This window comes from Corvus hawaiiensis, chromosome 26 (assembly GCF_020740725.1).
Source record: "Corvus hawaiiensis isolate bCorHaw1 chromosome 26, bCorHaw1.pri.cur, whole genome shotgun sequence".
Taxonomy (NCBI): Eukaryota; Metazoa; Chordata; class Aves; order Passeriformes; family Corvidae; genus Corvus; species Corvus hawaiiensis.
The window spans coordinates 7,189,226-7,202,821 of record NC_063238.1 but is presented as its reverse complement, the minus strand read 5'-3'; the positions used below and the strand labels follow the sequence as shown (position 1 = coordinate 7,202,821).

General features: G+C 37.4%; 1 protein-coding gene across 2 annotated transcripts in view; it reads left to right on the top strand.

The window, feature by feature from the left end:
• Nucleotides 1-13,596, top strand: part of CA8 (carbonic anhydrase 8) — a 48,478-nt gene that overhangs the window by 20,174 nt on the left and 14,708 nt on the right. The window contains exons 4-8 of one of the 2 annotated variants that reach the window (XM_048286869.1): nucleotides 142-237; nucleotides 2,689-2,751; nucleotides 4,089-4,137; nucleotides 6,696-6,808; nucleotides 12,965-13,131. In XM_048286869.1, coding sequence (XP_048142826.1) covers nucleotides 142-237; nucleotides 2,689-2,751; nucleotides 4,089-4,137; nucleotides 6,696-6,808; nucleotides 12,965-13,099 — 456 coding nt within the window. In that variant the 3' untranslated portion in view covers nucleotides 13,100-13,131. The remainder of the gene's footprint in view (nucleotides 1-141; nucleotides 238-2,688; nucleotides 2,752-4,088; nucleotides 4,138-6,695; nucleotides 6,809-12,964; nucleotides 13,132-13,596) is intronic. The other variant, XM_048286870.1, reaches the window with a different exon arrangement.

Below are 13,596 nucleotides of genomic sequence, written 5' to 3'. Positions count from 1 at the left end.
ACAGCCATGAGCATACACATATGTGTAGTCATGCATGTGCACACACAACATGCTGAGGCTTTGTTAATTGATGTTAGTTTCTGGTGTGTTTAATTACAAATCATATTTCTCTATTGCTCTATTTGCACTGCTTTGTTTTAGCTTCATCTAATGCACTGGAACTCCACACTGTACAGCAGCATTGATGAGGCAGTAGGGAAGAAGCACGGCATAGCAATTATTGCTTTGTTTGTGCAGGTAAGTTTCCTGTGTTACACTTGTTACAATGCACTGCCATTTGTCTGAGGGTAATGAGGTCCTTTCCATGTTATTTAATTTTTAATGATTTCATAACAGAAAACAATGTATGACTGCTGGTATTCTATTTGAAAGATATTTTTCAGTCGTGTCTTCTATATGTGAGCTAAGCAATTAATTCTTGTTTAAACAGGATATTGGAAGTATGTTAGTTAAAGAAGGGATAATACATAGTTAGGCATGTTTCTGTGGCTCTGGCTATAAGTAGACATCCAATCTCCATTACTCTGAAGGCAGGATGAGGGCTGTCAGGAGGTACAAGTGATTCACTATGTCTGTGATGTATTTCTTTTTATTACTGGCCAGGTCTGCTGTTCAGGGATTGAGGAAATAGACAGAGGAGAGAAGGAAATAGAGGAGAGGAGGAAAGATGAAAAAATAAGGCCTACTAACCCACTGGCACTTCTGAAAAGTGGTAGTAGAATTGTGCTTTCCTGAACACAGGGACAAGTGTGTTTCTTCACACAGGACAAATGCAAGGCGGAGTCATATTACTTCTTCAGAGATTGAGTGTTAACAAGACTTGCCAGAGACCCTCAGAAAAGCCTGCAATGAGGAGGCTTAAAGTTTCATGGGGACAATGAAATTTGGGAAGTTAGCACTAATATAATTGCTCTTGAAGGTTTATCAAGGTCTGCACCCTATAAAGATTTTCAGATTTAGTTCTCAAACACGAGATTCTCATCTTCCTCATGAGAAATGGCAAACTGTTTTATTTAAATGGGTTTGGAGGAAGAGGTTCGGAGTTCATGCTTAGATCAAATGGATTTTCTTTCACAGTGATATTATTAATTTGTCATATTTCATAATGAGTTTATGAGTGCCTTTGAGCTTTACCTCTGAATTTAAAGGTACATTGGTTACTGCCTCAACACTCAGATAGAACTGCTAAAAATGGAAGTTAGAAAGTCTTCAGTTTTGTGTCCTAGAGGGCTGTGTGATAATTGCTTATGTAAGTCACCTTCTCATTACAGCAGAGGTAACCTTCGAGACAGTTAGAAAGTTACATAGAAGTTCTTAAATAAATCTGAAACTTCAATGATACATTTTCCATTTCTGGTCTCTCACTTGCATCAGTGGTCTTAAGCATTCCAAAAAGACTTTTTCATTAGCCAAGAAAGGCATCATATAATTACAATTGACCAAGGAAAAATAACATTTAAACTATTTATTAAAGGAACAGGGAGAGGAAATTTGGTGACCATTTTTTTCTTGGTAAAGGCACGAATAAATAATTTTGTACCACAGTTCTCAAAATACATTATTTTAAGGTCAGTGAAAATATTTTCACTGACTTAAGTGACAGCCCTTGGGGATTAACAATTTAGAAGCAGCATCTTTGAAGTGGCTTCAATATCTTTTATGCACTTTGAAGGTTTTAAATTGAAATTCCATTCTAAAACAAAAGAAAATGCTCTTAAATTCCTAGAAATAACAAAGTACCTTTTGTTGACATTCAATTGTTTCCTTCCAGTGGCTACTGTGTCATTCTATTCCAAGAGAAACAAAAAGCAAACAAAATTTTCAGGGTCTAGCTCTCCCATTCTCACTCATGCTGGCTTATTTCCTCACCTCATGTATGTACATGTTGGCAAAGAAATCCAGTGGAAGGCCACTCTGCATGTCATGATTTTGACAATGTTTTCTGAAGGCAAAACTAGGGTCCTGCAGTGGGTGATTTGAGTCAGAAGCAGCTGAGTTTAGTGTGCAGGGTGAGCAGCATTGATATAAAATTAGAATCTCTTATATCAGTGTGTTTCTTTAGAGCCTCATTTTCTGTGCCTTACAGGCGTTTAGTAGAGGCAGTGCTGCAGCCTGCCGGGAGCCTGGCTTTCGCTGGCAGAATCCCAGAGATGCTGGGAGAGAGGGAATCTGCCATTCTCCACTCTGCAGGCAGGAAAAAACTCCCCCGAGCTCCAGAGATACCTTGGGAGAGATTTACAATGCTATGGGAACAGATTCAAAAAGTGTCTGTTGTGCTTGTTCACTCTGTTCCTTTCTGTGTACTTTTCTGACAAAAACTGGTAAGGACAAACTGTATCCTTGGCATTTATATGCCACAATGCTGCACAATCTTGACTCCACATAGAGTGGATGCTGCAAAACAGGGTTAATCAAAACTTAGCAGACTTAATTATGACTATTTCTCTTGTTCTGTAAGTTTCTGTCTCTGCTTTAAAGTTATTTAAGCCCTGTTTACTTTTGGCTGGTGGTTTTATAATGATTTAATTTTTTGGAGTTGTCATGTATCTGTGTATTTGATTAACACAAGGTTGTGTAGCTAAACTAAAAACAGCTATAGTACTTACTGTTCTGGTTGACCTGTGTTTTGCCTCACAGTTTCTGAAATACCAAGATACTGAAACTCACCTTTGCTTTGCTGTATTTCAGATAGGAAAAGAGCATGTGGGCCTAAAGGCTGTAACTGAAATTCTTCAGGACATCCAGTACAAGGTAAGGTGTTTCTGAAGCAATGCTTCCTTCAGTGAGTAGAGAGACAGTGAGAAAAGGGTCTGTATGGAGCCAAGAGAAAGATTTCATATGTGTCTGTAGTAAAACCACATGTAATAGCCATCATTTGGTGGCCTGCATGAAAGCCTCAGCATTTTACAGTATTCAGATAATATACATTTTTAGTACTTCTTCCCTTTTCTGGTGGCCAGCAAGTTTGATCTGTACCAGTAACTGATTGCAAGTCCTACCTTTACAGTGATTTTCATGGAGTTAGTGTGAGTGCAAGCACTGCAACATGCTTAGTGAACACCAGAAGCCATATCTCCAAACTTACCTGGTTTTAATTTGTAGAGGAAAAGAACAGATGAACTGAGCACCCATATTAACTTGCAGTGGGAAATCAGCAAAAACACAATGTTGACTTGTCAGGTGGATTGTGTGTGGGGATCCTGAAGGACAGATAATAATCCTAGCGGGACTGAGGAGATATGAGTGCTCTCCAAAATGTTGATGCTATCTTAAATGATCTTGGGCAAGTTACTTCCATCTCTGCTTCATGATCTGTAACATAGAAATAATCATACATACCTTTGACTTTAAAAGGATTTTGAGATGCATTGATGACACTTTTTTTATTGGTCTGAAGAGATTAACCATTCACTTCAGCAGATGCTGAAGTGTAGAAAAATAGGAAAGAAATCAAAAATCTTTTAGTCAAATAATGTATGGTAAACTTGAGTCATGATGTTAAGTATTAAAAACTCTTTGTTTATGAAAGAGACAGGGAAAACAATAGTGTATGGACTCTGTAATTTCATTATTGAGACAACAGCCAAGCAGAGGAAGGTCATGAAAGGCCTCACCATTGTGTGACTGTGTTATAATGGTGACTTTCAAAGGGTCAGCATCAAACACACTTTGGCATACATAACACTTTTGTGCATTAAATATGTGGAGCTTTATTTTATAAAGTGTTATCCACATCAGTGAAGGAAAATCTCACTTTGGCCCTTGTTTTTTTAACTCTTTTGGTATGAAACCCCTGAATTTCATGTAGAGAATTTCAAGGCTGGGACCTGGAAGAAGTCCAGGTGCTAAAGGCAGAAAGTTAACAAATTGCTGTGATAAGCTTAAAAATTATGTAAAAAATAGAATAAAAATATGTGTATGTGCAAGGAAAAATGCAATGATGATTAAATGGGGGCTCTTAATGAGGTTGCTTTCCACAGGAATTCAAGGTTTAATGTTATAAGAACACAGAATGCATTATATCTCAGCATTCATCAGCATTTTAATAAGAAACTAGAGACGAGATTGATTTGTATTCATTTTTTCAGGGAAAGTCGAAAACAATACCCTGTTTTAATCCCAACTCTTTATTGCCAGGTAGGTGCCTTTGCTTACTTTCACGTGTGTGGATTAGTAGCTGATTGCAGAGGCTGAGACAATCTTAATCTAAAGCCTAGCCTAAACTGCAAGCCTGAGTGTGTCCCATAAGGTAGTAATGCATTTTGGTAATGCACATCCTAACAGGGATAGGGATGAAGTCTCATTGGAATTTACTGTAAATCTGCACCTTTGCCATGTGAGTGGGATGCGATACCGTAGTCTGTGCACCGCTGGCAACACCGTGGCTAGCTTTGTTGAGGATTTATCATCCCATCTAGAGAGCCAGCTGTGTGTATTCCTTTCTCTACTTTGGCATAAAATAGGAAGTGTAAGGCTACCCACTTAACAAGGTGGTTTTTGTCAGCATCAAAAGATAATGCCATAATGCAATGAGAGTTGCATAGCATAGAAGGAGTAGTGACAAAGGGAGGCAAATTCAAATATATGGCTAAAAGTTAGAGTAACTGTAAGAAATGTGACTTTTAAAAAAATACATTTCTAAAAAGAAATGTTTCTGCAAGGAATCCATCTGAGCTAAACTCTGACATAGTGGCAAGATCTTTAATTTTTCAAAATAGCCCAGGTCTACATCAAACTATATTAATTATATCAAAAGAATGTTGTCTAGATTGCAAAGTCAAGTGCTCAGCAATTAGGAATTGCAGGAATTAAGGCAGCCTGTGCCTCTCACGCATATCCATTATGAAACATCACCTGATTGCATGACCATAAATTATTTTTTACAGGACCCCTGCCTCACAGTTCCTGTTTGATGCTGATCAAGTCACATAAACAAAAATTTTCACAAGTCGTCTCTAACTATGTGTTCCTCATTTTCTAGGTGCCCGACTTGAGATCATGGGGTCTGATTTGCAGAAGTGCTGAGTGCTTACACCTCCAAGAGAAGTCAATGGGAGCAGTGCTCTGACTGTATTAAGTGCTATAGAAAGTTAACCACTCTGAGAAATCAGGTTCTAAGCATGCCATATTGAACACCTCAAATGAATAGATGCATTTGACATTAACTTCTCTGTGCCTCAGTTTCCCAGCTTTAAAGTGAGGGGGTAATCTGTCCTTCCTCACCACAAAAGGTATGGGAGGATAAATTAATTCAGGCACTGGAGAAATTAGTGTATTAAAAATATGAAAAATATTGAGAAAATATTCTTACAAGCAGGATTTGAATAGTATGGGAAAAAGAAGACCAAGTGCTTCATATTGTACTCAGAATTCCAAATAATATTATGTACTTTTCAAGACAGAATCATCCATCTTTGCAAGTAAATGATGAAAGGTTCTCCAGAAAAGACACACATGATCATGTAACAACACTGTGTTAAAATACATGCACAGGATGGGCTGAATTAATTCTTGCAGTTCTTAACTTTCGAGTGTTTGATAATGCAACTTGCTGTCAATGGATTTGCTACATAATTTCCTAACTGAGAAAGAAAATTACACCAACAAAAAATCCATTCACTGACAATCACAGGCTTCATTAGCAAGATTTAATTCTAGTGATATTCCTCTGAGCTAGTAGAGAAAAGACAGCAACAGGTTAGTTCAACCAAGCAGGTTTACTTGTTTCCAGCCTCCCATTCTGTCCTTGTTAAGCTAGTCACAACCTTTCCCCTGGCTCTCCATGCCATGATTAACCACTCTTTGTCTCCATTTTCCCTCTAGGTTTGTTTCTTCTCCCCTCTTTTGCAATCAGGCAGTTTCCTCTCCATACTTCATAGGCTGTATGGCCTACAGCAGCAAAGGAAAGCCCCGTGCAGTCCCACTTATGAAGTGGTGTGATTGGAATCTCTGACAAATTAAAATAATTAAAATCAAATGTCTTGAATGTAGAGTTAAAACTCTGCATGGACAAAATATTGTACATTTTCTTCAGCAACAACTGTTTATTCTAACAGTTATTTATAAACCTATTAATACATTTATAAACTTAAAAAATTATGTAATTTTAAGGTAAACCTTGATGTTTTTCCTGCTCTGAAATTCAGCTCACTTTTCCAAAGGTAGGAAGCACCAGTGCATCTCAAAAAATGTCACCAGAATTGCAAAGTGAAAAGTTTTTCTTCAGCTGAATTTTCATTGATTTTTTCTAAAAAAAAAAAAAAAAATTAGTTCTTGAGACAGATCTTAAACATGAAGTCAGTTAAAATTTGATCACCGCAGCCCCTCTACCTTCAAAACTCAATGTCTCTTTTAGCTTTTGACATTAACAGGAATTCTTTCATTCCCATAATATTGCTTATTTGCTATGTTAAAGAGCTGTGGACTTGTTATTTTCCATACCTATAAAGCAGCATTTTTGTATTTAAAATGCTCATCTGCAGGGAAAGTTACTGTAATATAATGACCACAAGCTCATATATATTCATATGAGGAAGTAGTGGGCCGTGCTTGGCAGGTTATAAATTCACACCTTAGCTTGCTGCTTACTAACTTCATCATGTGAACGAGCCCACAGCTGTCATAAGCTGTCATAACGGAAAGACACCATTAACTTCCTTAATGCCATTAAAATTCCACATTTGTTTTCATTTCAGATCCTCTTCTGCGTGACTACTGGGTGTATGAGGGCTCTCTAACCATTCCACCCTGCAGTGAAGGTGTCACCTGGATATTATTTCGCTATCCTTTGACTGTGTCCCAAGTGCAGGTAACAGCTGTGCTTAAAGTGACCTTGGAATATGGTTAAGAGCTAAAGGTTATAGCGTGCAAATATATATATCAGAATGTTATGTCTGTTCTCCTTAAAGATCCCATTAGATCGGTACATGGCTTTTCCAGTAAAGGTTAAACCTTTTGAGTCACTGAAAGCAACGCAAAGGTCAGAGATGAAAAACCTTGTTATCATTCATCATCTGCATTTAAAATAATTCTTATATTTAAGTGAACGAAAAGGAAAAAAAGGAAGTCAGTGGGCAAAAGAAATTCAATTCTTTGTAACTGTAAGCTTTCAAATATCACTGCTTTTTGATGTTAAAGGAACAAAAAAGCACAGGAGGCACTACGTCCTCGAGAATGAAAAATGTTAATGTAGTACAGACTGGCTAGATTGCATTGAACTATATTTAATTTATCTGGCTCTTTTTAAATTCAGTTTTATAATAAATGTCAGACAGAAACTACCTATTTAAATTTGATTTCGCACGTATGTATTTTAAAGTGTTCAGGGTTTTTTTCTTAAATTAAATCTAACAGTTGTGAGCCTTTCTACATAAAACTTTTCAAATCTGTTTACAAATAATCCCAGGAAAAACAATGAAAACTCCCAATGAATATTCTCTCACAGTCTGTGAATCCCAGCTGGAGAAATGTGCGTTTAATTTAAGTGAAACTACCTAGAATCCCTGAAGCTGAATGCATTTATTTTCATTGCCTGCTCTGAAGCATGTGAAAAAAGTATAAAAGGTGATAAATTCAGATTTAAATTATTTCAGCTTTAATCATTTAAAATTTTGCTAGTGTTGCCAGCCCAATATTTTAACATCTTTTACAATTTAAAATTGGCAATGTTTCTTTTCTTATGGAAACCGAATTCTAGGTCTAATCACAGGATAAAGGCAATAACTCCCAGTAAGTTATTTGTCTAGTAGCTGCAACTTAAATGCATCCCATCATGAAAGTGTTATTTATTTATGAAAAGGTAAGACTTGTGGCTGCTTACTACCGAGTAAATGCATTACTTACAACATTACTTACAGCAATGAGTAAACAGCATTCTGTTAGCATTATTAGATTCAGAATAACTTTTAAAGACAGTGCATTTTGTAACTTGTCATCTAATTGTCCAGATATGATACTGATAAATAAGGGGACTTAATCAGATTTACAAAGTCCGCAGCTGAGACATAGTATTATATTGCTGGTTGCAGATTTTGTAGTCTCTGTTCCCTTTTAATCCACTCAGTGCACAGAGGAGAGTTGAGTTTAAGCCATCCACATGTAGTGGGAGACAGCAAGAGGGTGAACGAAAGAGGAATTAAGAAGGGAAATGCAACTTTAGCTAGTATTATTATGTACTAATTTACCACAAGAAAACGAGATGTTGGAATATAGTGTGAAGGGGATAAGGCTCCTGAAAAGAATATTGTGCCTTCGGAAGAGTGACCATAGTGCCTGGGGCAAAGACGGAGATTCACAACCATGTTAGGTGAGGGGTAGCTGGTTTGTGTTGCTGCATTACTTTGATAGGTATAAACTCAGTCCAAAACCATTGCAGTGATGAAGGGCACGCAAGTCACGGAGGAGCTTTTCCCTCCCTGTGGCACTGTATGTGGGTGAGATGTGGCACTGGAGTCGAGTGATGGATTGGAGCAGACTTAAGCCAGTATGATCCACTATGCTTGTCATAGATAAGCATCAATTAGAAAAAAATTCCTCACTGATATTTATGATTGCAACATAAAAGTTAAGGTTGTGCAGGAAAGACAATTATTAAGATCATGAAAGGCTTTTGCCAAGGTGGGATAAAATATTATCTTTCATCAGATATTGCTTTCAGATGTCAATTAAAAATAGATATGGGGTAAGTGAGAGGAGGTGATTCTGGGATTCGTAAGTCGAAAGGTATGGTGAGGTCTCCATGATGCCCAAATATTAAGATTTTGGCGGTTCTAGAATATCTTGCTATAGCCTAAAATTCCAAGATTTTAAATTGTAATCAGCCTTTTGGCTTCAATGAAATATGTGGCCTCTTTTGTGCATGCTGTCATGAGTGCCTGTGAGAGATTTCATTTAATCTCAGAACCGCAGAATGACTGGGATTGGAAGGCACCTCTGGAGATCATCTATTCCAAATGCCCTCCTAAAGCAGGTTCATCTAGAGCAGGTTGCCCAGGAGAGATTAAGGAGAGATTAGAAATGCAAGGGCTTTTGTCTATGGAAAATAAGAGGATGTAGTATAGGATATACCATTTTGAATCTTCCATGGAAGGCTGGTAGAGGCACTTAATTTTATTAAGACAGCTTCTAGTATTAAATCATAGATTTCAGTGCAAATGCATTTCAAATGGGTTTAAATACATTATTTTTACATGTGTCATTACCTTGTAGAACTTCCTTCTTTGGGATACTAATGAAACGTCAAGTGCTTTATGTAAATACTAGCAGCATCTGTGGTTATAGACAGAGAGAAATAAATTCAAGGCTTTCTATTTTCATTTTTCAGGCCATGAAATAATCAAGCTATGAGTGTCAATAACAAGTAAATAAAGAATTAGATGGTATTATATAGAATAAGTTTTATTTCTTTCCTCTGATCAAACTAGTTCATATATTGGAGATGATACTAATTTTCTGCAATTAGCACAGCAATATTAATTAGCTTAACAAACTGTGGGTCATAAGGGAAAAATGAATAAAATTGCAATTCTAGTTCATGGTCACACTCATAAGATATTTTCATATTTTGTTATTTTGAAACAATGAAGTAACTATTTTGACATAGGCACAGTAGGCTGACCATTACAAAGTAGAGAACCTTTTTTTTTTCTCCTAAAGACATTTTCAGATAGTAAAGTTCAGCTGATGAGTTGATATACTACTGATCTAAGTCAATGTTAAGTGAAAGGAGTTCTGAGTGTGCTGGTTATATGAATAGCAAAAGAGCAGTCCAGGACTGCAGCAGCAGGATGTGCTTTCCTGGAATCCAATGCTGTTTCCTTACTGGAAGTAATTTTCTTTGCCATGAGACTTCACTTCCATCAAAGAGCTTTTTCCTTCCTGGGTCATTCTGTGTGTATTCCTGTCCTCCTATTGTAATTTTTGTCATCCTCACTTGACTTATGTTGAAATACACTAGCTCAGAAAAAATTGTGTTGTTTGTTTCTGTGAGATACCTCCCACATGCATGCACACTGCTGAAATGCAGTGGGAGAAAACTCCCTCCTATTAGGCCAGTAAAGAGCAGGAAATAGTTAAAAAAGACTTGGTCATGCTTCTCTCCACTATATTTTAAAACAATAGAACATTTGTGAATAATGTGCTTTGTGGTTCACTGAAGCCCAGAACAAGTACATTGTCTAAAATGATGCAGAAGGAGCTGTTGTTCTGCTGTATTCATTGTCAGAGTTAACTGATTTTGTATTGAATGGCATGGTCTCTAGTCCTTTTGTCTACCTCATTCAGAATCAAAAACTCCTAAAGGACAGAAATAGTAACTAGCATATGGAGCTGTAGTGGAAATTGTGCAAGATTTATGTAAACTGTAAAATAAAGCACTCACAGCTTCATGGTATTCTGGGTGCTGGGAAGTAGGTCCGTGTTCTTGGCAGGTGTCATGGAGATGTGAAATTTTCAAGCAGAAGGATAATGGTTCTATACCTCATATTGAATAAATGTTTATAGAAAGCATGCAAATTCTTAGTTTTGTGTGCTCTATTTTTCAGCAAATATGTACGTGAAACAGAAGAATGCAGTGGTCAGGATCTGAATACAAGTGGTAAAAAAATTCTACAAAATGTGAACATAAATGGTTTCACTCAGTAGATATGCAACTGTTCGTGTTGTGGATTTGCCTCTACACTGGTTAGAACTTAATCCTGAATTTCAGTGTGAACAGGCTTAGGTCATCCTTAATGTCTGCTGGGCATGAGAAGAACTTTTGTAAGTGACTATTCCTGGTAAAAGCATGTGAATATCCAAGGGTGCTTAGCCATATGCCTCTAAAATATCTGTTTCCTTGGTAGTCCTGCAGGGTGTACTTCACAGCATTGACTTATGAAGGGTTGGGAGAAGATGGTAAGCAGTGAAACAGGATGAGCAGGGCACACATATTACCTGGCCACATGGAAATTTAATAGGGAAAGTAGTGTTGGCACAGCTAGTGTCCTTTTCTGGCAGAACTACTTCAGAGTAGAGCAAACCACCATGTGTCATGGCAGTCTTAACCATGGAAGGAACAACTAAACCAGGAGGCTGTTGAGCCCAGAAGCAATTCCCCCTCACAGCAGGGCTACAGTTCTTGGCTTCCCTAAAGACTAAAGAGCAGGCACAGAGATCAGGTCAGTTCTACTCTCCTGACTGAAGAAACTGGAAGCAGCTTTGTGAGGAGTACCTCCTGGAGAAAGATTTCACTGTGGGAACTGGGACGGAGCATTTGTAGTTACAGTAAGAGGCAGCTCACAAATGCCAGCTTTGCAGAGAGTCTGCTCTTCCCTCTCCTTCATCTGTGTTTGTTTGAAGTATCTCATTCTCACAAGATCAAACAAAAGCCACATTTTTGTAAAGTGCTCCTTCCTAAACTGCAATTATCTCAGACTTTCCAGAGTTGACTCAGATGGTAGAAGAGGATGCTTTTACAAAACTCCTTCACTGATTTACCAGCCCTTGAGTTCTGAAGACTTTTTCAATTCCAAGCTGGTAGTGGGTTTGTTTTCAGTTTGCTTTAAACAACAACAACAACAATCTTCCATAACAGGATTCTGCCTCTAAAAGCACCTTCAAGGAGCTTTTTTCATTTTTGCAGTCTAAGCTGTTGCCTTATATCTCAGCTGCCAGAAGCTGAGTGTTGATTTCCAAGCACACTGGTTTTTTTAAGGAAAATGAAGCAGATATGAGCTAGCCTCTAAATCAAGTAAATAAGTCTGTATCAGTACTGCAGTAGAGTGGAAAACAACGAGGGCAGTTGTCTTCCAGGTTGCAGTAAGAAAGTATTCTCTGTAGGCAGAATAAGAATAAAAGTGCCATTACCTGCTGTTTAGTACCTCATTTAATTTAATTCTGGAATCATGCTTACATTCTCCCTGTAATATTTCCTAGGGTGTTTTTCATGGAGAAATTAACTCTATAATATCCTAGATGTTAAAATGATTGTATACTCCAGGCTCCATTTTGCTTTATGTGTATTTGCAGTTTCAACTTAGAAACGAACTGCATCGTGAGGCATCACAGGGTCAGTATAAGTACAAAGGCTGACGCTAGGGGAGTCAGCCATCAAGTACATTTGCCATATCCAGCTAAGACAGATTGTGAATATGTCAAAGAAAAAACTATTTTTCCAGTAGTTGTAACTATTTAAAATACCAGACTCTTTAAAATGGCACTGGTGAACAGTAAGGTAAAGTTTTTTATCATGCAGCACTTGATGCTAATACCAGGGATGGGGATGGAAGGTGCTCATATTCTTCCCTACACCATATTAGATTTAGAAAATTCTAAAAAGAGTCTATAAGCAAAAAACATATTTGTTTTGGCTCAGTTGAAATCTTTTATATTTATTTTTTACTGTATTTGACTTTCTAACTATCTACATCTGCAGATCTTTTGAAGCAGTATTTTGTTTTGATCACAAAACCTGTATTTTTTCATATAAAATGTCAACAGACATCCGCTAAAGCTAAGAATCTGTTCAGTATTCTTCCGGTTTAGAAGATAACAACAGTTTCAGGCAGTAAATAAATCACCAGGAGAATTTCAAAACAATTTATAGTCAAGCAAGTTATTCCTGAAATGCGCTTTTTTGAAGAAGACAAGAATTACTACTCTCAACACACAAGAGAAAGGTTGATTCATAGGATGTAATCTGCAATGGCCAAGATGGTTATAGATCCTAAAAGTAGTTGTGAAAAGGCAAAGGATAAATTTGCCAAACCATGTGCATAAGAGTTCTTGTCTTTCTCTATATCAAATGTTTTGACAGTGCTGATAACTATTTTAAAATGTTATTAATGTATATTGACCTTAGTATACGGTACCCGAACACTCCAATTTTCAAAGCTGCAGAATTGGCTGGACAAGGCTGGATTTGATCATTAGTCCCACAGTGAAGAATGTGTCTCAGCTTCTTCATTTCTGTTTTTCTGTCTTTCAGATAGAGGAATTTCGAAGACTGAGGACTCATGTTAAAGGTGCTGAACTTTTAGAGGGCTCTGATGGAATCCTAGGAGATAACTTCAGACCAACTCAGCCACTTAGTGATAGAGTCATCAGGGCTGCATTTCAGTAGCAGAGGAGGAAGAATGGTAAATCTTCAGTCAGGTAAGTAAAAACTTAATGGAAAAATCAAAACTTTGAAATAATTTAGCTAAAGGAGAAAATGCCCTTAATTTTAGCTGATGATACATTGTCACTACTGTAAATTTTGACACTAATTTCTGTTTCATCCTGTGGTATAATAGTTTGGTTATGTGATAGTTTAACTCCAGTTAGCAACCAAGCCCCACAAGCTGCTCAGTCACTCTCACCTATGGGATGGGAAAGGGGATCAGAAGGGTAAAAGTGAGAGAACTGGTGGGCTGAGGCAAGACAGTGTGATAGGTAAAACAAAAGCCATGCATGCAAGTGCAGCAATACAAAACAAGAAGGTCATTCATCACCATCCAGGCAGTGGATCACGAGGCACAGTTACTTCACAATTAATTCTTGTAGCTTTAAATTTCTCCTGCTGCAGTGAGGAAGAACACAGTATGCCTTGGTTATCTGATATATTTCCCCAGGTACTGA